Source organism: Copadichromis virginalis, linkage group LG5, assembly GCF_057382275.1.
Source record: "Copadichromis virginalis isolate Kocher_CV1m ecotype Utaka linkage group LG5, C_Virginalis_male_GT1.1, whole genome shotgun sequence".
Taxonomy (NCBI): domain Eukaryota; kingdom Metazoa; phylum Chordata; class Actinopteri; order Cichliformes; family Cichlidae; genus Copadichromis; species Copadichromis virginalis.
This window is the reverse complement of record NC_140622.1, coordinates 32,721,634-32,749,474: the sequence shown is the minus strand read 5'-3', so window position 1 is coordinate 32,749,474 and position 27,841 is coordinate 32,721,634. Positions and strand designations below refer to the sequence as shown.

At 41.7% G+C, this 27,841-nt stretch overlaps 1 protein-coding gene across 2 annotated transcripts in view; it reads left to right on the top strand.

Moving 5' to 3' along the window:
- Positions 1–27,841, top strand: part of ephb2b (eph receptor B2b) — a 126,738-nt gene that overhangs the window by 65,933 nt on the left and 32,964 nt on the right. For both annotated transcript variants that reach the window (XM_085457387.1, XM_085457385.1), the window contains exons 4-5: positions 23,075–23,230; positions 25,676–26,011. In XM_085457387.1, the coding sequence (XP_085313513.1) occupies positions 23,075–23,230; positions 25,676–26,011 (492 nt within the window). The remainder of the gene's footprint in view (positions 1–23,074; positions 23,231–25,675; positions 26,012–27,841) is intronic.

Here is a 27,841-nt window from a genome sequence, read left to right as displayed (position 1 = left end):
CTGGCTTTGTTGGTCAAGATCAACTAGGATAAAACCTTTTTAATGGCCAATTTTCCCTTTTCGTCTTCAGCACCACTTAGGCAGTGAAAGTAGATTTGGGTACTGGCAGTTATTCTGGCAAGCATATATACACTACATGAGCGCAGAATTTCACCATTTTCTTTTTCCCTCCGTTTCCCTTGATCCTGTGATGCATTGACTCATTATTAAAGCTTTATGTGAGGGATGGATTATCTGTGAGTGCAGCTGTGGAATGCAGCACAATGATACAGAGATGGATTTTATGGCTCTATACAATAATTATGAGCTTCAGCACAAACAATTGGGAAGTGTGTCCTTTACCAAGAAAGGACATAAAACCATTACGACTAAAAAAAGATGTTGTGTTGTAGTTCCCCGATTGGTTAGAAGCCTTTTTGGATGGAAGACTGCCTTCAATTCATGTGCTCTCTAGTCATCTTCCTGAACACTGCAAACTGATATCACTACATTAAACTGTGGTCTGCCGCCGCCTTTCAGCTGCCAGAAGTTGGATAATGAATTGATCTATGAAAGATGCACATATGCCAGCCGATATTATGGGGTAATGAATTGATTTGTGAGAGGTGCCCTCAGAGGGTTCGTAAGGTATCCTCTTACATGAGGGGATTATGGAGCTGTAGAGACAGCATAAAGGAGGCAAGATGAAAGACACTATTTGTCCTCTAATAGTAATAATGCAACCAGTGCTTTGTACCAACATCTCCTCAACTAAACGTGTAATTACGCATGTAACAATTAAACCCTTGGCAGGGATCCCGGCAAATAATTATGCTGTCATGAAATCTGTCAAAATATTGACAGCAGAATGGGGTGCTTACATCGAATTGCTGAGGCCTTTTTTTTCCCTCTGCAATTGTCTTATAAGTGAGATTAAGTTTCTTCTCTAAGAAGTGCCATGAGTGAAGAAACCATACCAGACCCTTTCAGTAGAGCTGGCCCTGAAGAGAAAGATCTGATTTCCCCTCAGAGCCTTGAGGAGATGGTGCACCACAGAGACACATGAGGTCCTGTTTGCCCTAGAATGAAAAGCATTCTCTTCAGTGGGGCACAATGAGAGCCATGTTCATGAGTGGAATTGCAATCTCCTTTAACAATGCCCATGTGTGTTTTCCTGAGTGTAATCTGATCATCTAACCCCATGCTATTGTGAGTTCAAGGGTCTCAACTGTGGGAGTGTGGCTCATGTTATTGAGGAGTGAAGATTCAGATGGAGACAATCTGTCACAGTGATAACAACAACTTGATTTATGTCTGGCAATGATTTTGATAGTCACTGTATCTAAGGAGAAAGAAAAGTATTGTAAAAGAAGTAGCAGTTTGTGTACCCTTGTGGCCCAGATTTGTTGGAGTAGTAATATTCTGTAACTCCGATATCTACCAGATTTATTGGCAACTACTCCAGTATTTAGACATACTGTTTATTAGAGAACTTCTCCCAACTAATAGTAGAACTACGTGTTTTAGGTCACATTGAAAAGAATTGGAAAACAACACAAGTCTGTCTCCTGGTGAGGTCTGCATCATCGGTAGTAGGTGCTTGGAAGCAATGTTCCTGGAGTTACACCAGAGCAATTAGATTAAGGAGGAAAGGCTTCAGTAATTCTTCAGCCAAATGTGGCTATAGATAAAGAGAGTTAGGGGGGTCGAGTGCAAAGGTAGGTGGTGGGCGGACATGATTGGATAGACATGATTGCATGGAAAAGTGGTGGGGAGGAGGCGAAACCAGGAAATGAGTCCCCCTAACCCACTGTCAGAATCCCAATTATTGCAGCCTCTTCGTCTGGAGAGGCTTTAAGGATGGAAATCAGCGCAGCACAGACAAATCCACGCCGCTGCCTTTATTTCCCTCGGTGCCTCTGCCTTTAATGGCAGCTCTAATTGACTAACAGTGCACGTGGGGAACAGCCATGCTGATGACTGGATGGCTGTCCTCTGTGTGGAACAAGACACAAAGCAAAACAAAACAAACACACCCCCTCAAGGCTTCTGCTGCATTGTGCATTGTGCAAACAAAGATGAGGGAAGGTTTGCATTGGGCTGCAGTAACGGAGGAAAGCGAGTGAGGGAGAGAGAGAGTGGGAGAAAATAAGGGAAAGAAAGAGAGACCAAAATGTCAACAGCCTGCCTACACAATAGGCATTCACACAATATTATGTTAAAGTAAAAGCCTCTTGTATTCTTGTGGATTGATGGCTACTTCGGCTGCTGTTAGCTGTTTAGTTAAACATAAGGAATACAAATTAGTGCCTCAGCAGATGTTCATTACTGCAACATTTGCCTGTTAAATGGCATTACAGACAACATGACTTAATATCTGCATCATAAGCAGCATCCCTTAATTTCCATTACTGGTTTCTTTTTTACCCCCCTTTTCTTTTAAACACGGATCCAATAAAGGATTGTGATGTGTGTTTGATAGAGGCGGCCTCTTTGGTCTATACACATTGTAGGATGTTGTAACAGCAGGAGGTGAATAGACGAGCTCTAAGACATGTCATTTTGTTCCCAGAGGGCCCCAGGGAACATTCAGGAGCCTTTATTCCTTCTTCCCCACTGTGATGGGATTTCAGTATGGCCAGGTGCTTTTTTTTTCTGTCTGCTGGTCTTCTATTTCTCTGTCTGTTCTCCACCCTGCACACATCCATATAGCAGCAAAAAGGGTGAAAAACAAGAAGAATTAAGGGAGCTTCAGATAAGGGAAAGAAAGAGTCTAATAAGACAAAACTGTCAAAATTCAGCCGTGTTGTTAGTACACAAATGAAATAACAGTAAGCAGTCATTTGTATACCCATACACATGCACTTTATTATCCTCATTTTCACAGCACATTTATCATATGTGGATGTGATAACGTGACCCGCGATCCCTGCGAATCTCTCAGAATTCAAAGATCATGGCCTGTTAAGCCTGCAAACGTTTTCCACATGGTTTTGCACATGCCGGGCTCTGCTCCATATGCCCCTCCGTCACACTCCTCATTATCCCACACCATCTTTTGAATCTCAAATTCAGACAGTATGACCTCTTATAATCCCGGCACCTCTTTTCACATTATTGGCCTTCTCCTTGACTGTAAGGGCTTCCTGTTGGTCTGCTTCTTGCTTGTAACACCTCTACCTGTCTCACTCTGAGCCCCAAGATACTATAGGTAGTTTTCTGGGATTTCTCCATGAATGCAAGGCAGAGTGACAAGTCTTATGGATTTATTTGTGATTAATTTGCCTTGGACAGGCAATTCTGGAAATGAGAGCCGTGCAGTGCACAGATCCATCCATATGGGACTCTTTCTCATCAGAGACGAGGCCGGGGCTTTGTCAAAACATCCCCATGTGTTGTCTCTCAGATGTCCTCGACCCGTGTCCTGTTAGAGGAATCCTCGCTCTCTCAGCTAAGGGAGACTGATGGATAAAGCATCTGTCTGGTAAAAAAAAAAAAAAAAACACAGAAAAAGAGAAACAATTGAGCTCACTGTTTAAGACAGGAATCCCTCTCGAGTATCAGTGACCTTGTTTTTTTTTTTTTTGCTTCTTTCAATGATATATTAGAACTCGGTCAACACTGAAAAAATTGTGGTGTCTTGTGTTGTGTGCTGTTGACCTACATTGCAGCTAATCTAAAAGTGAGAGCAGAGAAAAAACAGTGTTCATGTCACTGATTAAAAGTGCTTAGAAGTGCCACATGTAATTTATGCCCATAGTGTGTGCATGCTTGTTCACACAGAGGTAAACCCTTGATCATTTTAGGAGGGTGACCATTCAGTCTCATACAGCATCACAGTGTTTCAGACTCAGAAGCTCTAGACCACTCTGAGTGGGAGCACAATGGGAACACTGCAGCATTATAGACAGGTGTTTTAGTTATAATCTAACAGTCATTTATTGTGTTGCTTTTTTATTTCATTCGATATTTGCTTCCTCCTCTGCAGAGTCTTATAAACAATAATAGGATCTAAAATGAGAAGCATCACCGAACAACAAAGATCTCTCCCCTGCTAAACTTCACTTGCTTAAAGATTAAATAGCTGCACTAGTGAGGCCAAGAGATGGGAAAGAAAAGAGATAAATGGAATTGAAAGGCAAAGTGTAGGTGGGACGTATTAACAGGGACAGGCTAGAGCTAGAGTTCGTTTCTCTTCTTCTCCTCTTATCAGTGTAACATGCCCCAATGCCTGTCAACATGCTGCACTAATAACCAAGAGAGATAATCTCCACTGAGGAGCCGAAGAGAAAGATATCACAGGGAGAGAATATTAATGCCATAAACTTCATAATTGCGGTATTTTGTCATTCTGATGTTTTGACTTCAGCTTAGGGATTACTTGGTCGTACGCATTGAGATGAGACGGTACAGTTCCTTTCAAAAACACTTTATATAATATGAAAAACTTTGGCTGTTAATATGAAAATAAGTCTGCTTTCTTTGACTTTTGAACCATAATTCATAATATGACCAATACGGAGAAATAAGCATTTTTTTTTTCCTTTACATACAGTGACCTCCAGTACTTGGATTTAAAAAAAGAAAAGAAAAGTAATTTCTACAGTTAAGTGGTTTAAATGTATACTTATTTATCTGCTTGACACTATGAGTGCCACTTAACTTTGTAGCATGAGTCAGCATGCACTGTAAATCTCTGTGTTGTCGATATATCTCCCTTGCAGTGTCATTAAGATAAATTCCTGTGCATTTAATTAGTCGGCAATCAAGGCGATTTAGCTTCAGAAAGGACTTCCTGCTGCTGTAAAGGAAAACAAAAAAGATTGAGTTAATTTAACGACTGTTTCCACAGGCTGAGACTGAATAAGAAGAACCAACAAACAGAAAATATCCTTGGATTCAAGGGCAACATCTCTGTCCATCTCAGTGTGGTGATTGTGTCCACGCAAGCTTTACGTAACCCCCGGAGCCTCTGCAGAGTTTGGGCAATGTCAACAACCAAATCAAGGAGGTTATGTTGATATTTATTTTATTTGTGGATTTCATTCCATAATGTTTAGAAACCATCTGGTTAATGTCATCCCAGAAGTTGGACTCTTATAGCAAAGTTTTCTGTCATCGGTCTCCCAGGAAGGTGTTTGAGTCTTAAACTGTGCACTTCCACGCAAAGCCCCATGAAAAGTTAAGCTCTCCCCTGTTGAGAACCACTGCTGTACAACTGTGCTGTGTTTTCTTAGCCAGGTTACTACATGTGTCTTCCCGACTTCTGGCTGAAATCCACCTCACTAATATTGTATTAGGTCATTCACTATATCAAACATCACACCTCAAGAATGATCTGAAAATGATCTGAAAAACGATTTTAAAATTAATGATTTAAATAGAACTAGATTTGATCTCAAGTGTAACTTTGTCATGTTGCCGGATGAGGATCACCTAAGTTAGTGCAGTTTAAACTGATGGTGGTAGGAAAATGTGCTCCAGAGTTCAAAACCACAAACAGTAGTAGTGCAAGAAGAAAAAAAAGCTCATCTCCAGTGTCATCATTTTGGCTTCTGGAGCCATGAATGTTGATCTGAATTCTCTACTAGCCCATGTACTGGATGCTATATCAGATATTTCAGAGGATAAGCAAAAAGCCTGAACTACAGATGACAGTAGAAGAAAGTGAGAGGATCTTGAGGCTTCATAGTGAGAGAACTGTGTATATCTGCACCTAATTTTAGATATCTTAAGACTATCTATTCCTAGAACCTTGTAGCTACCAAAAGTAAAAATAGTCACAGCCAGAATCACTGCCATTACAAAACACAGATAAGCAGCGTCTGTACTTGACACTTAACTGCGTATTCTCTAATTCATGTTTTTTTTTCCAAGATCTATTTTATTGTTGGTTTCCTACACACACATTGTCACTCTATCCAGTACTAGTACTTCAGCCAAAATACTGGCCTGGTTTAACTGTTGAAGCCACTTTGAGGGGGATGGTGTTTCATTGCTGCGGGGGACAGCTCTGCTTTGTAAATGGGCTACTTACAGAATTTTCTGGATGTTAAAACTTTTTTACCTCCCATCGGGCTGCTGCTAAGCAAATAAATTACTCAGTATAATGAGCTGTTCCACTCTCCCGTGGAAATTCACAAGCTATCGGCTAAAAGGTATGGTTCGACACGGTTTTTCTCATTCTTAGCACTCTTGTAAAGAACTGGGTTCATCTAAAGGATACAGATTTTTTTTTGAAAACATGCCTTGGAAGATGAAAGGCATGGCACAATCCGCTTGGCTAATCCTTATCTAGTCAGCTAGAATACGCTTTCCAGTTCATTATAATATGTACCCGTGGTTTATGGGTGACAAATCTCACAATGCCCCACTCTTTCGTGTTCTTCCTCTCTACCTCTAGGTCTTTGCATTATGATTAGTTTTATTTTCCCACAGGTTATACAGTAAACCCTTTAGGGATTTTAGTTGGGGTTTTTTTTATTGGTGGCAAAATAACAAGCTAATAAGAAGGCTGCTGCCTTGTGTGGGGGTGAAAAAACATTGCTTCCTTTGGACCTCACAGCATGAGTGCAGTACTGAGATATTATCAATTGTGTTTTTATGTCCCCATCATGCGTGAAAATTGGACAGTAATTACTTCTTAATTTCCTTTTAATAAGCTGAACTGTAGCCTTTTAATTCCGTGGAATGATAACGCAAACACGTTAGCAGTTCATACTTTGCACACTGTTAAAATAGACTCAGCTGATACACTCATTTTACCTAAGGAAGTGATTGATATCGCCACTTCTTGTTATAATGAACAACTCTATCCACTCAGTATCATCTGAACCTTTTACGGTTAATTTATTTAAATCTTGATACTAGGATTCCATGCAAGGAATACCTGAATACATTGGTTGCTGAAAACCTATTAACTCAACAATAAATACTGGATTTTAGCACTAACCTTAAAAAAAGAGGGAACTATAAGGTTCTTTAGGTCAAGGTTTGATTTCCTGTTTACTCAAAGCGTAGCCTCTCATAAAGCTTTAGTGGCTCAAAGAGAGAGAAGGATTGGAGAATAACAGGCACTAAAACAGAGACACACTCAAGGGGATAAACAGAAAAATCACGTACCCTGCTCCTCTAGTTGGACATTAACCACCCGCCAGTGTTTACTATAAAGCACAGATTGGCCTTGCAGCGTATTGATGCCTGGGAAATGCTCACTTCGTGCTGGGACCAGTGTTCTGGTTTATTGTGGTCATCTCAAGGCTGTGTGGTCTTTACAGTGTTTCACTCGCTTTTAAGGTGGGTGGGATCAGGGGTGGGGGTATCCGTGCATTTTCATGTGCAGGGTGTTTTCATTACACCCCACCAACTGACTTTGTATGGCACCATCTCAGCACACATTGGGGCCACTACTGGCTCCCCCCACAATATAGGCATCTCTGTTCTTCTGAAGTAACAGGCTTAAAGAACTGTATGGAATATATTAGTCACAGTTATTAATGAGGCTGTTTTGATTTTTGTCTCCCTCTGTCTTGGCTTTTTTTTTCCACTGTGCGAAGTCATCGCGATGCTGGGGATTTTAGCTGAAACGAAAAGACAGATCTTGTCAGCTCTCAGGGAGACAGACATAGTTAAAACTAAACGGTGATTTGGCAAGAGGAATAGAACAAAAAGAGACTTAGAAAGAAAGACTCAGTGTAAACTTATGCTATGTCTCTGCTTATCATAAACTTCCTTTGGCAGGGGAGTGGATTTGTTTTGTTTATGGGATGATATTAACTGTAAGATATATAGGATATATATATGATTTATAGTTAACTTACATTATGAATTTTGCCTTTGTACAGCCACCCTTCAAAAAAAACTAATTTCCGCTGCTTGTATCTGCAACCTCATTCTTTAGGTTATGGGTGAGGGTGGGGACAAAGAACCACTGTTAAATTGACAGCTTTGTGTTTATGCTCAGCTCTCTCATCACCTCTCTTCAATGTGGACGTCCCCCCAATCCTTTTGGCAGTCTCCCCTCACTCGTGACCAAGACCCCAAAATACTTACTAACCCAGGTTAGAGGTCGTGATTCCCATAATTCCTGCTGCTTCACACTCGGCAGTGAACTCTGTATGAGCTGGAAGCCACTATCTGATGAAGCCAACAGAATCACGTCATCTGCCAAAAGCAGAGAGAAGATCCAAGGATTATAGTTTTTAAAATTTTGTTTTATCTCATTTAGGTAGCATCTGCGCATATTACTAATATTCAGAAGATTATAATTTAAAATCGACAACCCACCTAATTAAATTATATAAAACATTAAATGTAAACACTCCCTACGAGATATATTCTGCATGATTTAAATACAAATGAGAATACTGACAATTAGAATAAGAAAGAATATGTCTCTGCACTGTATGAGTGTACCATCGTGAAGGTTAATGTTATGACATTGACACTGAGCAGAATGTGACATTTTCAGCCACCATAAGGGATAGCTCAGCACTCCACAGAGAGTAAGCCCCAATAGAGAAGACATTTTGAAGCTATCTGAATCCAAAATGAGCAGGCCCCACTCAAGCACAGCACTGATACATCGATGTCATTCATTCCTTCTAGAGCCTTGATAACTCCTCCTTGCGACCTTCTTACTAAATATAGCAATTCACGTATTGATTTGGGGATGTGGCGCATTCACAGCTTGCCTCCACCATAATGACCTATTTCAACAGATTGCTTGTAGTTAAGTAGTTTTCTTTCAGTGGAGCCTTTGTGTCAAGTCTACACAAGGAAGAAGACAGTCAAATTTTCCTTGTGGAGATGGACACAACATTTGCACACATCCATTGTCAATGTAGGAATCCTGCACAAGTGTAGTCTAGAGGATCTGTTTTTAACATTTTGATCACAGCATTCGTTTATTTGGTCATGCTCTCAATGTCACGGTCCGTGGAGATAGACCGTGTGGGAATGTGTGTGTTGGACCCAGACGCGAACACAAGCGAAGATGCAGGAGTGGATTAAACAAAAGCGAGCCTTTTATTATGGCTGATAACAGAACAAACCAGAGCGAGGGCAGTATAAGGGTAATAGTTCAAACAGAAAACCTAAACTGGCCATAAACTAAGAAAAAGCTATGGCTGGAGATACGGAACACAGGGGGTGGTAACACAGACGACGCGACACAGACTACATGAAACACAGAGACTAAATACACAAGAGGAATGATCAGGGGAAGTGGCCACACATGGGAACACAGCTGACACAGATAAACATAACAAGACATGGCAGGAGTAAACAACACTGACGGGAGACTGTCAAAGTAAAACAGGAAGTACACAGGTGCAAACAGGAGGAGAGAGAGAGCACGGGCATAGTGGGCTGGGGAAACATGGAATGAAACAAGGAGGGGAGATGAGGGCTCACAGATACATAGAGGGGCACACAGGGGATAAAAGTCACAAGGGGAAGTCAAATAAGGAACACCACAACAGGACAACGTAGGAAACATGGCCTAAATAAGGAACGAAATACAAAAATACAAGAAACTAAGAATACTGGGCCCACATGGCCCAGGACCATGACACTCAAGGCCCTCAGAAGATGTTTCCTTAACAACATGAAAACTTGTGAGATTATGAGAGTCAATTTGGCCTGCAGGCAGTGTGATTAAGTACGGATCATTCACAGTATTGTACCTCATTGCTAATAAAGTGTGGCAATGGGGAAAAGAGCCAATGAAAACTTGGCAAAAGGTGGTTTAAATTCCATCTGCTTGTACGCCATGCCAGCAGGCAGGTTTCCCATTACTAAATGACTGACTATGATTGAAATCATGGCTCTGACGCACCTCATTATCTGTCAGTATTATGTTGCAAGAGGGATGGGCATCAACAGGATCACTGTTATTCCAGTCAAATCATCAGCGATCCAGAAATACTGTCATTGTTTCATCAGAAGACTTTTATCAGATGTGCCTAAACACTTCACTGTTTATCTTTTTGGTCTTCCAAACAAAACAGAAGCCCAATCAAAAGTGATGTATAAGTTCTTTCCTGTAAATCCTTGAGTATGCAAAAGAAAACAGCACATTATACTTAATATATTCCCAGTTTCAATCTTTCATTTTAACCTCATCTATCAACACTAGATTTTCTGTAAAACTCATTTCAGGATTTTGACCTCAATGGAAGTAATTTATTCAGTAGAGTTTCTACAGTGGCATTGTCATTCACCTGAGAGATTTTATCAGCCACATCACAAAACCCCTGAGAACATAAGTCCTTCCTCCTCCGTTAGTCATTCATTGGTCTTCTAGGGATAGCCACAATTGGGCCTTTGTGGGCCTGGCTTGTCTGTCATCTCCCTGGTTCTGTTGATATGGGACTTGTGCTGAGAGCGTGGACTTCTCATACACTGCACTAAGCGCTAGCTAATTGAGCTTGTCGAGCCAGAACCTGTTAGTGTGCTGATAAGAAGGTATTTGACCTCTTAGGAGGCCCGCACTGGTTCCCAGTGGAACACATTGTTACTGTATTTTATACTTTTTCTGTATTGAAATAAACTTTCAAATAAAGTTTTATTTGTTTAGAATTGAACAGTTTTTTTCTGACACCTTAATTCACAATAATAGTGAATGTCAGGCCAGGGTTCTAGAGATTGTACGTTGATAAAGAAAGACCCCTGAAAAAAATCACAACATAGGACTGCAGGTTGTTTTTTTTTTTTAATGTATTCAGTATATTCTCCCTCTGGTTAAGAGAGTTGGAAGAGGTCTACAAATCAATGGCTTTGGAAGGCTGCCCTTCCCGTTTCCTCATCAAAGTTCCAAGCAGAAAAGCAAGAGTAGCAGTGTTTCCACCGTCCTGTTTTCTCATTGTACCAGATCTTCTAAAATAGTTTTGGCACTTCATCTCCCCCCTGTTAATAGTAGGTTATTCGATTTTCAGAAACCTGTACGACTAAGACACAGATATTACACAAATTTACTTTAGCTTTGTCTGGCGCTTTGTGAAAGCACACCTCTATGGCATTTCTGACCATCTACAACATGTGTAATGTTTCTTGTTTGTTTTTTGTTGGCTTTTTTTGCACTTGGCATTTCATTTATGGGTTCTGTGGACAGGGATTTTAGTCTGAGTGAAACTGACATGACCCCCGCTAGCCTCCCTAGGATAATCCTGCTGCCTCCAGGAACCCAAGACTAATCTGCCAGTCGTCCTTTTGCAGGCCCTAACTCATTTGAAGCTGCCTCAACTTCTGACACTCTAACTTTAGAAACCCAAAAGTGGATCTGACTGATGTCTTTGTTTTTTCTTTTTTTCTTTTTTTGCGCATAGGCAAGTTTATACCAGTGCTGTAAATTTCTCACAAATAGATGTGGTAATGATGGCTCACATGACTGTCAGCTTATGGCTACGTACAGTACAGTAGCTATTCCTCAGACAGCGACTGTAGGCATCTTCTAGGCCTTTATATTTGTACAATGACCTTTTCAGTACGTTGGCATTAATGTCAAAGGGGATATGTGTTGGTTTGTGTGGGTATGTCACATATGTGGTACTGGAATGTGTTGAATTGTGCCAAGTGGAAAGCTATGCTTCAGGCAAGGTGCGCTGAATTAGGGTTTTATGTGTGGCATGTATGCATTTCAGTCATACTATTAAGCGTCTCTAACTGAGGATGATTGACTAGCCTCATCAGAGACTCTCCAAGACGTGATGGGCATACATAAAAAATCTCATCTAATAAAGATGTGATTAGTTTTCGCCACAACCCATAATGAAACAATTTGAATGTTGGGTTCAAAACCAGTATGCTGTAAAGAGAAAAGATGCTATTAAAGATACAATGAAGTGATGCATTTATCCATTAACGTAGTGTAACTGCACATCCCATTACAGCAAATGTTATTGTTTCTGTAGGGCTGACAACAAAATTAAAAACTAAAATACAGACTGAAACCAGGCCTTCATTCCTCCTTAAAAAGTCCAAATTGCTAACACCTGGCATAGCATAGAGGAGCATTTCCTGAAAATGAAGAGGATTCAGGATTCTTTGAGTAGATGCTTTGCGAGGGAACATGGAAGCATCAATGGTTATCCTTATATACAGTAATTATTTTCTTAACCCCCTTTGTAGTTAATCGCTTACAAACATTTTTTTAGAAAGGTCTTCGAACTAGATGTAATGTGTTCAGACCTGCCTGTCTCTCTTTGGCTTTGCCATTCTGTGAACCACAAAAGAGATAATTACAGTATAAAACCATTTATTTACCTCAGAGATTTGAACCAAGAAAGTGCTAGAATATGTTAGTGTTAGTCATGTTAGTGCTTTGTGTGAATATATTAATACTTTTGCAAGGAGCATCCATGGTAAAGGGCAAGTACTTCACACAAATCAGTGTTAATATGTTTTCAGTGGTTCTAGGCAATACTGTCTATTCAATGAGCATAAACAAACACCAAGCATTCATGAAAAAATGTTAAAAAGTATGTTTCCATGAACAGGACACAGTGCGTAACTATTCTTAGAGAGCAGCTGTTTTGGTGTAAGCCACCCCAACAAGGGAAGACTTGGCCTGAAGGCATAGATTGGAGAAACTCAGGAGCAGACTAGTTACCAAGGTAACAAAGGGCTTGCCTATCTCTCCCTCTGCCCCAGAATCAGCCTGATCCTCTGTGTGAGCTGGATACTTAATTTCACTGACCCCCCGGGTCTTGGCTGAACAGTCTCCATTGATTAGGACAAATGGAAGGGAGACCAGCCAGCTAAGCCCCTCCTTTATCGGGGTTAAGGATGTAGTCATAGAGGGGGAGAAGATGTAGAGCAGGCAGATGAATAGCTCGGAGATCGCTTGTTTTAGATGAATTAATGACATATTTAAAGGCTAATTAGTCGATGTATTCACTCAGTATAAATATGCTTGGGCCATCACCTCACTCCGCAGCCATGATTGGACTATTTAATGTATTCCACCTCTAAATGGCAGTCATTAAAGCCTTCAAATGAATCTCCTCCCAACAATACCACTCTTTTCAGGTGCAGGTGTAATGGAGCAGGGAGGAGGTTTTGGATGTGTTTTGTGTAGGTGCAAATGTCTGATTTTGCTCCTTGAGGTTGCATCTTTTGAGTCGGGTAAAATTGTGTTTTGGTGATTTGTCTTCCGTGGCTTGTCATGACTTGAATTTTTATGAACTTATTATCCATTTGACAAGTAAGCCTGATTTGAGTCACGCGATCAAAGCAGAGAATATATGTGAAACGTACACCTTTTGCCTTGTATTATTCTTGGCAACTTACAAGGTCTGCAAAAGGATTTGATATTTATTTATCATTTGCAAGAAGCTGAACAAGGTTGAAACGTGTCTTCCTACTGATTGACAGGCTGAAAGAATAATATTTTGTCTATAAATGTATTTTTAAAGTAACGTTTGTTTGTGCAGACGTGTGTCTACGTGCTTCATGGATGCGAGCACAGGTGCCAAATAGGCACGTTACAGCTGTTTTGGGAGTTTTTTTTCTTCTCTTGTAGATGAAATGGATAATATAATTCACTCGGACTCCCTACTGCCTCATTAAATGCTTGTGGTCAGAAGAATTGATATAATCTTCAATAAATACACTCCAGGGAGAGATGGTTGTAGATATGAAATCCAGCCCCTGAAAATTATACCCACGGTCCAGTTTGGGGCACTGTTTATCTATTGTGCTTTGTATGAGGTATGTCTTTGTGTGTTTGTATGTGTGCATTGGAGGGTTACACAGGGACAGTGGCAGGATTCAGCACCAGCTGCTCCTTGCAATGCCACTCACCCCACTGCCCCTCACACCCACCCCCACCCTTCTGCTGTGACACCTCCCTTGTCCCTACTGACTGGACAACACGCAGCCCCTTTATGCCACCTGTCCATCAGCTAGACTGCACCTTAGGGAGCCTCTGTCGCCGAGCTTGGAGCTGCCGCTTTCTGCCTTTGTTTGGATTTTAGTAAAGCCTCCCTCCTCCTCCCCCGTCTTTCCTCGTCTCTTTCTCTCTTGCTCGGTCTTGCTTGCTGTTGCTCTCAGTGCTGTCCTTTACAAACACAGACACACAAAAAGACATATACAGACCGGTGATTGCCTCTGTCAGCTATTTCCTACATCTGCCTCCAGGCACAAAGGACTCTACCGCCTCTACCCATCTCCTAGCTTGCCTCTCACCTGTACCGGCCAGGATTCCAGTTACTGGGGCTGTTGTGCTGCGCAGAAAATAAATGCTGCCTGTTGAACTAGATAAGGAAGATTAAAGTCAATGTGAAGCTGATGGTATTTTACAAATTCAGACAAGCTCCAAAAACAGTCGGACAACTTTAATAGGTTGTTTATTTCACACACTGTGCAGCACAAGTCATTCTGTATTGCTTATCTACACGAAGATGAGTATGTGAATTCTAGGCCGACGTGCTTTTTGTCTTCAGTGGGTCACTGAGGTTATTTATCATCCATTCGTCCCACTATTCTTCTGCCTCTTCCTTTTCCACCTCTTATCCTCTTCCTGGGCTCACCGAGTCCTACTGTCATCAGCAGTCTGAGACGATCGGGGCTGTAAGGTCTGGGTGCAGCCTGCGGAACGGAGCGGGGAAGCTGCCTCACATAGCAATGGCTCCTGTTGCCCTAGCAACTGGCTGTCCTTGAGAAAAGGGCACATTTGGGGGTTTAGGAGGCCATAGCACTAACAGCCCCAGTCAAAACTCATAAGGAGTTCAGACACATTGATCTTTACATCTCAAGAAAGCACGTAGTGTAAACACAGTCCTCCAGAAATGCTTTAAAAATAGATATCTGATTCATAGCCTTAGAGAGCTGTGATATAGAGCATGAGTAGTTTGGAATGTATTTTCCCCCCTATGTAATTCTCCATAGGGGGGGAGGCAGCAACTCTGCAACCACTGTATAGTCTTGCGTTTCGAGGGATGCTGTGCTTTTCAATGCATCCCGTGGTGCAGCAGGTGATCTGTTCCCACGAAGGTGCAGGCGAGGGTTGGTGGAGCCTGCACACATTCTTTTGTTTGCCTCTACGATCACAGCTCAACGGCCTGACATCTGATCGCTACTGTGTCTTCTAATTTCCTACCCATCTCAAATTTGAAACAGTGCACACTCATTCAGCTGGTACGTAAAAAGAAAGGTGGAGCTTTTTTCCTCTGTCATAAACACCGAGGTACTACAAACACAATAACTGGTATGCCGTGTCAACTTACAGTAAAAGTTCAGTGTCTCTACTTGCAGCTTGCATGCAATGTTAGGTAAGGCTGAGGGAAAATAACTTTATGCAACAAAGGTGAATTTAAACGGACTTTTAAATAGTTTTGAAAACTTTCGAACTATTTAAAGACAGCTGTGAAATGATGGTTTAATGAAGAACAACTGTAGCAGTGATTAGTAAATATGCAAAAAGCTCATTAGAATTCAGCTATTTGAAACAACCACGCAAAGTGCATACATCTGTGAACCTTCTGCAATAAACCACAGATTTTTTTTTTACTGAATTAATTACTTTTTCCAAGCACAGACATTTAATTAGTGGCCAGATTATGAAGTACCATGTTCTAATTTCAAATTATATACCATTATCTGCATTAACGGATGTTTTTTTCCAGTCTTGTTAATGATCTGTCACTACAAATAATAGGACACATTTTAGCTACCTTCTGTGTGATGTGGATCCTCAAGGCTGACAAGCCATCTTAAATAGAGATTAATGCAGACAATGGGGCATGCCTCCTGCCACACCCCAACCATCTGCAAGCCAATGTACCTAAGAGGTCCACCAGCAACCTGATTGGACCTCTACATCCTCTGGAGAGCAAGCTGTCAAGTGATCTGCCTGCATGAAATGACCCTTTCCGCTTTATTCCCCCCAACCGCCCACCCTCTAGCCTTGTTCATGTTTCGACCCTGTGTGTATATGTGTTGGCTCAGATGCCTGTAATTTCACCATTTGTGCTTCTTCTTTTTTTCCCTCCCCTACTGAAAAAAGTGGGAAAAGATGAAAAAACAGAGTGCAGTGAAAATTCCAGACATTATTACTGTGCAGCATGCATGGCTCCAGTGATACTTTCCTTTCATCTCTGTTTCCTCCTTTATTGACAGATGGTAGTTATCAGACAGTATGGAAATACTGTGGTTAAGATAGTTTTCACTGATTTTTTTTCCCCGCTTTGGTATTTATGACCCGATGATCGTCTTGAGAGCGTTGTGGTCTTGAACAGAGGGCCAATCTGCCAATGTTGTATGAGTCAAGAAGCTAACATGTGCCACATGGGAATGATGTTCTGCAGAGACGCTGAGTGTTTGAGTGCAGTGGTGTACTCATGGTGTGCGTACTTTAGTGTTGCACCAAAGTGTTGATATATGACTCGAGTTAAAAATTTAATTAATCAATTGAAAGTACATCAGTTGTTTGAAAATATTAAATTTGGAAAAAAGCCTTTTTTTTCCGGCTTCTGGTTTCTCAAATAAAGATTTTCAGCTTTTCTGTATTATGATAATTTAAACTGAATATCTCTTGGGGGTTGGGACTGGAACCGTGTTGAGGCCTTTTTCAACAGAAAATTTCTGATGTCTTAAAAGAATTAAGTTGAATAGATTAATTAAAACATATCTGTCCAATTAATTGGAGCCAGAAAGAAAAATCCGTTTTATCCCCAGCTGCGTACATGTATGCAATATTTTCCAAAAATCAACTGTGATTATAGTTAACAAAATACAAATTACTTTATCAAAATCTGCTTTATAAAAAATTCAAAAGAGACCAAAAATACTTGAGCGTAATATGTACTATATCTGTGCCTTGTTGCTCCCCTGTGTTATTTATGGCCAACGTTAAAGAGATAATAAGAAATAAGGTCAGTTAGTTGGAAATTAATTTACACCAGTTGTTACATGATGAATATTTCCCTTGCAGAATATTTTTAGCTGCCGCTGACATTCTGAAAACTTTTTTTTGTCCTTGTAAATACCAAACCTTGTGATGGTGAGCCTCATATACGTGGCACATATATGAGGTTAAGCCCTTGAAGTATGAGCTGAAATTGTCCTTTGGGCCATGGCCAGATGGGGTTTATTAGTAGCTTTCTGCTTTACGGCCTCTACTTATTTATGTGTTGATGTATGTGCATCAGAAGAAGATGGATTAAATGAGTTTCCTGGGAGTAGGTACGGTACAGGTCCTGTTTGTGTGTATGTGTGCTTTGGGTCTTAGCCCTCCTAAGGTGCCTACACCCTCGGAGCTCATTTCCCAGGTGCCCCACATTCCCAGCTAATCTGCTCCTCACTTCGGCTCCTAATCTGTCTCAAAGGACTCTGCTGAAGGGAGGGGGATTGGGGATCTGAGCTCTGTGACAACTGCATAGGAAACACAGCTTAGAGCAAAATGCTGAGGTACATAGTGGGAAAAATCATTCTGCTGTCCTCTCATACCCCAGGATGCATGAGTCCAGTCACCTTTGTGAGTACATAAGCACACAAAGTCGCAAAAATGTATGTATGTAAGATCAGCAAACGTGTATGTTTAGCCTCTTCACCCATCTAGTGAATAAATTTTGTTATAGTTTTCCTGACCTGCCTTAGTTATAAAAGTTGAATATCAGACAGGAGTTTCTTACAATATACCCCATTTAAATGACCCTGTGGTATCCTTGAGTTTGAGTGTGGGTTGATTTACACCTTGGAGTTCATCAGTGGTTACCCTCACACACTGGCACTGTCCTGGCTCACAGTGTGAGGAGCCACACAGAGCCCCAGACCTGTTAATTGCACCAGACATGGAAACCTACAGGGAGAAATGAATATATCATTTGTGTGCCAGTGTGTGTGTGCATATGTATGTGTGTGTGGAGTGAAGCGAATGCCAGTTGTCTAATAGCTTTCACACAAGCCTGATTGAATTAGATGGCCAGGAGGACTGCGTTCCTAATTGAATTGCAGAGACCCTGTGTTGCAAACAGTGCTGTCTAGTGTTCCCCATGGAAGTGCTGAAGCAGAGGGGGGCAAGCCGGTTTGTCCTCGGTCCCAAGAACAGACACGCAACTCGTGGCTGCCCCACTATAGTTTATCTGTGGCTGTGACTGACATTTCACAAGGTTACACTCCACTCAGATGTGACCAGTTCAAGGGCTGATAGTCTATATTTGTGGCTGAATGATAGTAAAGGTAATGAGAAAGCCATTGCAAAAGCTAACAGGTTGTCTTAATCTAATTTAGGCCTTTGAATGAGCGTTGGTCTCTCTTGTAAAAAGAACAAATCTCTTTATATAAGCCTCTAATTTGTCCCGTCAGTGATTCATGTAGTTTTTACGGGCAGCACCAAAGCAAATGGAAGCCCAAACTTGTCCATGGCTCGCTCTAGGGGCCTCTTTGGTCACAGAGGAATACAGGGAAATACCCCCCCCCCCCCCACACACACACACACACACACACACACACACACACAATCCCTCTGACGCTGCCCATTTTCACCGCTTTCAGCACTTTTTCCTGCTGTGCACACAAAACCTAGCACCTCTGTCTTTTTTTTTCTTTTTTTTTCACCCCTCCAGCCTTTTCTCTTTTACACCTTGAACACCACACATGAACACACACCCCTTGCCTGTCTTTATCTCCCTTGTCTATTCTTGGATGGTGTGTTCATCAAATAAAGCAGTTTTGGGGAGGGTGGATTGGGCCCTGAAAAGAGTGAGTTGGGAGGGGGCTTGAAGGGTGTGCTGTTTTTGCTGTGATGGCCCATCCTCCTGGACAAAGAAGGCTGCTGTTGTGCACGCTATAGATGAGAGATGGTGGGAGACGGAGGCTGGAGAAGTGCTGGGTTGTTTTATTTATTTATTTTTAATCTTTTACAATAGATATGGGGTTTATAGACTGGATTACCTGTATCTCCCAACTGATTGTCTGGTTGTGACCAAATTCCCAGGAAGCCATGATGGAAATGTCAAAGGCCCTGATTTTGTTTGGTCTCTTTGTGTGTGTGTGTGTGTGTGTGTGTGTGTGTGTGTGTGTGTGTGTGTGTGTGTACTGTGTTGGTGAGGACCAAAAACGTCCCTTATGGGGACAAAATGCCATTTTTAAACCATTATGTCAATTAGATGTCCTCATTTAGATATGAAAGTGTGTGTGTGTGTGTGTGTGTGTGTGTGTGTGTGTGTGTGTGTGTGTGTGTGTGTGTGTGTGTGTGTGTGTGTGTGCGCGCGCACGAGAGAGAGAGAGACATTTGATTTGGACAAAGGGGACAGGCCAGCGCAGCCATTCATGTTGTCATTGCCACTGAAAACAACACTCCCTTCCTTTCTCTGTCATACTCTGAGCTTTCAACCCTCTTCTCTCTTTTAACATGGTTCCCTGCTCCCTCCCACATATAAATACATGCACACACAGTGGATTTAGCTACAGGTCTCCTCTTCAGTGCGTTATAAATCTTTCGGCTATAATATTCAGGAAACCTTTGAAACAACCAGCAAATTACCTGCTGTAAAAACTGACTAGCACCCTAGCGCAGTGGCTTACCTTACCCCACAGCTCCAGCACAACTATTTTTATTCAGTGAGTCGAGCAGAAAACCCTAATTAAAGCTTTTATGTCACTATATATTATTGGAAGCCATAAACATAGGCAGACACGAGCAGCTGGGGGTTTGGTATGTGTGTATGGGGCAAGGTATTCAGTTTACGATTTAAGACTTACTGTTAGATTAAAGTAATGCAATACTCGTTCTTCAGATGAACACGTAACATAACAAAACTATCTCGCCCTGCTGGCAGAGGTTTTCACGTATTTTTCAAATTTGGGATTTAAGAGCGAACGTGCCTGCTGTGTGCCTGGAACCAATTTTAGGGGTGATCTGGACCTTTTGACACAGCTACCACTAAATTGAGTCTGAAGTGTTTATAAATTCCCTTAAAGCTTTTCTATGCGGCTTTTGTTCTTGACTTATTGCCACGTTTTATTGTGTGTCCCATTTCCAAAAATCCACGTTCACAGTCTCCAGAGATCTAATAGGAAAACTTGGCATGTTTGATTGCTGCCATTGATGATATTAATAGCAGTGTGTGTGTGTGTATAGGAAGCAGGAGCAACAGAGGAGCCCTTTTCAATGAATATTCTTGCAGTAATTAAACCTTTCTTGCCAGAAGGATATCTGAAGTTTGAAGGAGCATCCAAAATAACAGCCTTTAGTTCTCACATGTTGAGCAAGACTGCCAGCATGATGATCAAACCGCTCAGCAGCAGCAATCCGGGCAGGCAGGGAGGTAGGGAATTAAAGCTCTGATCTGATTTTTAATCACTGCTCTCCGTGTCTCTGCTTCTCTACATCTGACACCAGACAACTGTGCAACTCTTAAAATCTGTCATCCGAGAGTAAAATGGAAATTCCCTAAATATTTCCCCAAAATAATGGCCCTGGTGAAGCACACAGGAAAGCCAAGACATATAATTCAGTGTCCTCTTGAAATGGCATAGGATGTTTTTTACAGACATTTCTCCTTGTAACTTGAATAGGTGTTAACACAGTGAGCAACGCTGTTGTAGGTAGTCACTCGAAGTGGAAATGTTATTTACTTGCCCATGATGAGTTTTGTTCTGCTCTCATGTGATTGGTTACAGTTTGACCTTTTGTGGTGTTACAGGAACTTGTAAGTGTGTAGAAATGTTTGAAAATTGATGAACAAAGAATGCTTTTTTAAACTTTTTCCACGCCTAATTGAATGTGCTTACAGTAGACAGTAAAAAAAAAAAAGATGTTTGATGGTTTGGGACTTGGTGGGAAAATAAGAATTAACTACCATTTTGCCATCCAACAGCTGCCACAGAGTATTTAAATGCAACCACTGTGGTAGCATGGCATCATGTGGCTTTATAAGTGCTAATCATTTAAATACTTCCATTTTTCTCCGCAAGTCATTGTTCTGATTGTTATGCACCGTCTGCATACTGTTACAGCACATACTGTACGTTCACTGTGGGCCCAGTGATGCACTCGAATCCTTGGCTGAAAACCCTCCAAACACAGCCATTCCCCACATCGCCCCTCTCCTTTCTTTGTTTCTGTCCTTACGCCCCCACCCCGACTACCTCTTTATGCCTTTTCCTTTGGTGTTGCTCCTCAGAGCGCCTCGCTCTCATAGACCTCACTGCGCCGCTGAAGTTCGATCGCAATTCCCCGCATAGCTGTTGCCCGGGCCTCATTCACAGACCCCGTTGACTGGCAGGGTGAATGTCCAGGCCTCATGTTTCACGCTGTACCCCGAAACATTTTTCAGCCATCAATCACGGTGGTAGAAAAACATGTCAAAGCTAATACTGAGTGAGGAGATGTTTAAGATTGTCTCCGTTTTGTTCAGGAATAATTTTCTGCCATTCTGGCGTTTGTGCTATTCAGTAACAAAACACTGTTTTTTGTTTGTTTGTACTTTTTGTCTTTAAGGCGTAACTTTTTCAGTGAATGAAAGAAATGATTTCTTCTGTTTCTTGTTAGTTTTAATGAAACTAGCTTTCACGGTAAACTGTATTAATGAAGTTTCTTTTAAAGTGCCCCCTCGTAAAGTAGTAGCGCATGTTTTACTCTACTGTCTGTAGGTGATACGGCTAAACTATTATGATTTGTTGAACTACAGAGAATTGTTCTTCATGGTGGTCGAAGGTGATGGCTCTGAGAAATGTATGTCGAGTTCCAAAAGGGAAAAAGGCCATTAATCTGTGGCCTGTATGGTCTATGAGTACACTGGTGTCTGCATAATCTAAACATTGGGATTGGATCCGGACTAATTCTGCCTTGTGAAATGACCTCCTTTAAATGGGAGTTGCAGCTGCTGATATTTCCACATTCCAGATGCTACAGTGGAGCTGTAATTGCCAGTATAGTCTCAGAATGAAATAATGGCTGTGTTTTTATAACTTTACAGTGTAGAAATGGCAGTCGTGTAATAGTAAGGCTTTTAATACTAGTAGAAAATTGGATAACTTGTTTTCTTAATGAGGAAGAGAAATTGTTTGAAGTGCATTTTAAAAAAGGACCCTATATAAATCAACAGTTTTAAATTTTCAAATAAAAGAAATATGCAAGGAAGCATTCATCTTCTGTCTTTTGTTTCTTTTCATCGCACTAAATCCATTTTGCTTTCTACCCAGAAAAAGCACCGAAAGACCCGAGGGCTTTTAACGTACCGATATGCAGTGTGTCCCGTGTGTAAATTTTTCATGTTACTATTTCATGTCTCCGTCTCAACACCTCTATATTCTTTTATCGGAGGGGCAGGTGGGAGCTGGATTACCTGAAGCAAAACCGTAGCTTTTTTGGCCCGAGATACGAGAAAATCTCTCGACATGGTGCAGGTGCAAATGCTGAAAAAAAGGCTATTTATTTTTATTTTATTTTATTTTATTTTTTTTAAGCAGTGAAGGTTTAGGTGGAATGTGACTGGAAAGGGGAGGATAAGGGGATTTCATAGACAGCTAAGTTAGTTTGTTTATCGCAGCAATGAGTGGCGCTTGTGGCAACACGCAAACAGATGTACCCAGTGGTAGAGCCTGTGATTCACCCACACAAAGTCAGATGCACAGATAAAACATTTAATGGCTGAGCCGTGTGTGTGTTCATCACAGTCTCTGTGATAAATGTAACTTTCCTCCCATGTTTCCAGAAAGAGGCCCTTAAAAGGGATCTTAACAGGAAGCGGGGCACTTCAGAGATTTCTCAGGCAACTACAGCGTGGTGAATAATTCAGAGCAAACGTACATGTAGCCATATCTGCAGTGGCATGCAAGAGTGTGTGTTTATATTCAGGGTTGCTCTGATATATCTTTGTTTGATTTATGGTGTGTATGTTTTTGTTTTTAAATTTGATTTCTGGTAACTTGATGGATTTTCTTTTATAACACAATATGAACTATGCATTGGCAGTGGATGCATATATACAGGGAATTACATGGCTACCCTTTTTAAGACTGCCACAATGATGAGTATAGTATTATAGAAACCTAGTACTTCAGTCATACAAAAATGTATTCACATGCAGTCTGCTTTTTGAAAATCAGCTGCTTGTGATTTTAAAAATTCTTCTCTTCTCTCTTTTAGCCTGTCTGTCAGGCTTTTTCAAGCCGACTCAAGGAGATGAGCCCTGTATGCAGTGTCCCATCAACAGCCGTACCACCAGTGAAGGTGCTATTAACTGCGTTTGCCGAAATGGATACTATCGCACCGACTCAGATCCTCTCCAGATGCCTTGCACAAGTATGTATGGTACTGAAGCTGTGATATATGAACTTGCCAATTACTTGCACATAATACACAGACATGAATGGAAAACGTTTTGGCGTCAGATATGAGCTTTCTGACACACACATGTCACAAGCACAAGCAGAAGCGCTCCGGGATCAAAGGACAGTGGTAGTCTGTGTAACTCCAAACAGAAACCCTGTCAGAGCTGTCCCTCACACGAAAGGGATGCTGACATGCTCATAGTGTGGCTGTCCACAGATCTGACCCAGCACACAAGCTTCAGCTGCCCCTCCTCAACATCACACAGTCCGTACTCCAAACCAGACCAGAGGTTACTGGGACAGGCCGCATAGCTATGTGAGGGGGCAGACTTGGAGAATGAGCTGAGGCGAGACCCTCTCTTGTCATGCCAATGAAGCTGTTTGAATTTGAATTTGAGACTGACATAGAGGTTGGACGAGAGAGACGGGCCGGGGATAGACCTAAGCAAAAGTGAGCAAGGGAGGGGTAAAGTGCGAGGGAAAGACATGCAGAAAGACACGAAGGAGGAATTTGAGGGAGAATGGGTGCGTGTATTTGAAAAAGACGGAATTACTGCATAGAGCGCAGTCTAACTAAAACAAAATGGGAGAAAGTGGGATAAAAAAGCCTCTATCAATGCTTCGATAGTATTTTTTTTCCTCACACTCCCCCTCTGTCTATTGAAACAGAGAGAGGAGGGAAAAGATTTGATGGTCTCCAACAAAGGAGATTTGCATAAGCCTGGCTCTGGGAGTTGAGCAGCTGTTGTGAATGAGAAAGCAACAGCGTCACGTCACCCGTATTAAGAGCAGCAGGGCCCGGCCTGATTAAAGCAAGGGAATGGGCCCATCAGAGCGGCCCGCCAGCTAATGGGGCGGATATTAGTCCTCCTCCCCAGGAAGGAGATGCCAAGGAGTTATGTTTCTATGTATAAGAGACACCAAGAAGGGCACTCCAGTGGGCTTTCTTCCAGAGCCAGAGATCTGTTAATTGCTGCCAATTAAAACGAGGTTAAATAAGAAATGATCGATTCAGATTTTAGGATGTTGTGGGCGGAGTGGAATTGTTTATCTCATTAGTCCTGGAGGATACGTCTACCATAATTAGGTGCACATGTCTGTAAAAGCTAAACAGTTCTCATTGTTTGTTTGTTTGGCCTGTCACTCAACATGTAGCACCATGTGGAAAGTTTCCACTCTATAATGCCTAGCTGCTAAGAATGTCTCAATAGGAGAAACAGTAGGTTTCTCTCCGCTGCAGTAACTCTATACGATGCTCCATGAGAAAATTGTCAAGAATAGATGTTAAGAAAACACTTGATGGAGTGGACACCAGCATTGAAAATGAGAAAGTGTAAATGGGCATCCCGAGGGAAGAGGCGCTGCCAGCTTGGAATGCAGTCAGCACGGACCTCAAAATGACTGTACAGTATCTTTGCGGGCTTTTTCTCTGCTCCTGTTTAAATAGGGTTGGTAATTTTGCCCTCCACACCATCAAGGACACAATACAACTTCCATCCCAAAATTACACCAATTCTATATAGAACTAAACATGTCTTTAAAGGTTTGGCTTGAATAACATAATGAATAAAAACACATTTCATCGTCTTTCTTTCCCTTTTTTTTGTCCATGATCCTCATACATCACTGGTCCACCTAGAAGCAATTTTCATTTAATGGCAAACGCTGCAACATTTGTGTATATATTGCAATGCTATTGCAAATCTCTATAGAATTTTTTAATCACTGATTATTAGATATTAAAAAGTGACAATGCACAATACAAGTATTGTGCTAGGTACAGCTGAAAGCTGATTTCCATGTGTATTCTTTGGGTGGGCTCTTTTGGGAAACCACCACTGATGTTGCATTAGTAAAAAAAAGAAAAAAAAAAGTCTTATCCGAAAAATGGAAAAATACAAAACAAAAGAACGAGAATCGAGAAGATGATGTGCCAATGCTACAATTAAGCTGTGTTTAAGATTAGGAAAATCCTTCTGGAAAAATGATGCTTTATATTAGAAATAAGTACGCAATGAGTTTATGTTTGGAAAACATTTGTTTTACATTTAAATTACTGCTTTGTTTGGTTCAGGGGGCTTCGTATTATAATTTCAATAACAAACTTCATGAAACAGGACCAACTCTAAATGAAATGATAAAGTTAGCCTGTTAGTCGGTAAGTCTTGCCTGGCTTCATTTTTGCATCAACTTTATAGTTATTATATTTTTACTTTGCTCCAGTTTGACCCCCCCCCCCCCCCTTCCCACAAAAAGTAAAGGCTGTAATGTGACAAAAATTGGAGTCAAAATAGTGACTTGGATCCTCTTTACATTTTCATTTGTTTCTTGAAGTGTTCTTTCCCTTTTTATTGATTAATTTTTCTTCGCACTTTTCAGCATTTAGAATAAATGCACACATTTATGTGTTTTCCAGCTGTCCCCTCAGCGCCGCAAAATGTGATCTCCAGCGTAAATGAAACCTCTGTAATGCTGGAGTGGATGCCCCCTCGAGATTCAGGGGGCCGCGAGGATGTAGTCTTCAACATCATCTGCAAAAGCTGTGGCGGAGGCCGAGGAGGGTGCACCCGATGTGGGGACAACGTTCAGTTTTTACCCCGCCAGTTGGGCCTGACAGAAACTCGGGTCTACATTAGTGACCTGTTGGCCCACACACAGTACACGTTTGAGGTGCAGGCTGTCAACGGGGTGTCAGATCAGAGCCCCTACTCCCCTCAGTATGCCTCAGTCAACATTACCACTAACCAGGCTGGTAAGTGGACCCATCTGTCTTTTTCTGCACATTATACTCCCCATGTGGCTTCTCTTCTCTTCTCTTCTCTTCTCTTCTCTTCTCTTCTCTTCTCTTCTCTTCTCTTCTCTTCTCTTCTCTTCTCTCCTCTTCTCACTGTGTTTATTTCTGTACTTCTCCCCTTTGTCACACACTCCTTGTAGAGAACCTCTTCATTGCTCAAACCCCTCTACAAGCACATAATGCAGAGCACATAACGCTCCACTATGTCTGTTTCTTTCCTGCATGGTGATGTATGCAGATTAAGGGCTGTAAATGGGAAGGAGAGTGCCGTTGATGATGTGACAGACAGAATGTGATGGCCTGCTGGTCTTTACAGTGTGACCTCATCACCATGTATTTCAGACTGAGGAGCTGAGAGCAGGCTTGCTGCTGTCTCCCCACTTCATCTGCGGTTCAGTGATTACAGCTTTATACGCATGCAGCCACTTGGTTGTGGAATTATATTTTAAAAAAAGTAATAAAAGCAAGGCTAGTATCGCAATGTATGAGCTACCTTGTAGACTAAAAAAACCTTCATAAATGAACGAGAAACCAGTATTTTAGTATGTTAATATAAAACATCTTGATAAGTGGGGCAACGTTGTAATCTTTAGGATTTTATAGAAATCAAAATCTTATTTAATCATTCTTGTGCAATGGTTGGCGCTTTCCAAGCTTTCCACTATGCAATTGCAGCCAAATTCAGCCACCGCATCTCTGATTATTTTACCGAGGCAGCTGAATTGATTTGTTCTTTAATTGTGTCTATGAAACGCATCATTTGGCGGGCTAAGCTTCGTTTCCCAAAGCACTGATGAGCGGAGGGATACAGCCTGCACTTAATCTTTGCACTGGCTTTGCATTCCATTGGCAGCAGGCTTAGGTGTCTGTCATCACTCATCATCCATGCCTTTGCACTGCAGGCAGTCTTATAAATGCGCTTCTTACAGCACCATGTTGGTGCCCTTCATTTTTGAATCATAAATTCCTTGTGCCTTTTTAAAAAAAAAGAAAAACAACGAGAGAACTGTATGCAAGTTGAATGATGATATCTACAAGAGGGAAATCCTTTATTTAAAGTGACCCGTTGTAACAAACGTATGTGATTTGTTTGTTTAAAAGCTCCATAAAGTGCTCCGTTACAATGCTGAAACTCTGTCACACTAAAACAGAGGCCTTTATTCAAGCACAGACCTCTTTTTATTGTCTGTTTTGATTTGAGTCACTGGTGTGGTGGGTTAATGAGGGCCTGTGAGTGCAGTTAAGCGTTGTAATGAGGCCCCTGCCCCACTCTGTCTCACTGGGCCACAATAAGTCTGCCACCCCAACCCTTGGCTTCTCTGCTTCTCCTGCCGAGGGGTCCTGGCGGAAATTGGGGGGCTCTGTGCCCTCTCCACTGAAGTGTCCGTCACTTTGGATTAGGCAGCGAGAGCTCCCGTCAGATGGAGCTGTGAAAAGAACTCAACTCTTGCTCCCCCCCTGTCCACGTTCCCACCTTCCCCCATCACCTTACTGCTCACTCCAGGGACACAGGATTGGAGTTTTGCCGTGCTACGCTACAGGCTGGGGTCACAGGGACTGGAGGCCATAATTGCGTCTGGTTTGTGAGGCTTGGAGGTTACATAAACATCGTGTCACCCCTAATTAACTCAGGCAGTTTTATGCCTCCCCTTACAATGAAAATGAGAGCGTGAGATGGAGAAAACAAAAGCCAGAGTCTATGAATTTTTGTAGATACATGCATGTAAATCCGACCTGCTTTGGACCATCGGCTAGAGCGTTCTGTGAAAGCGACAAAAAAGAAAATTT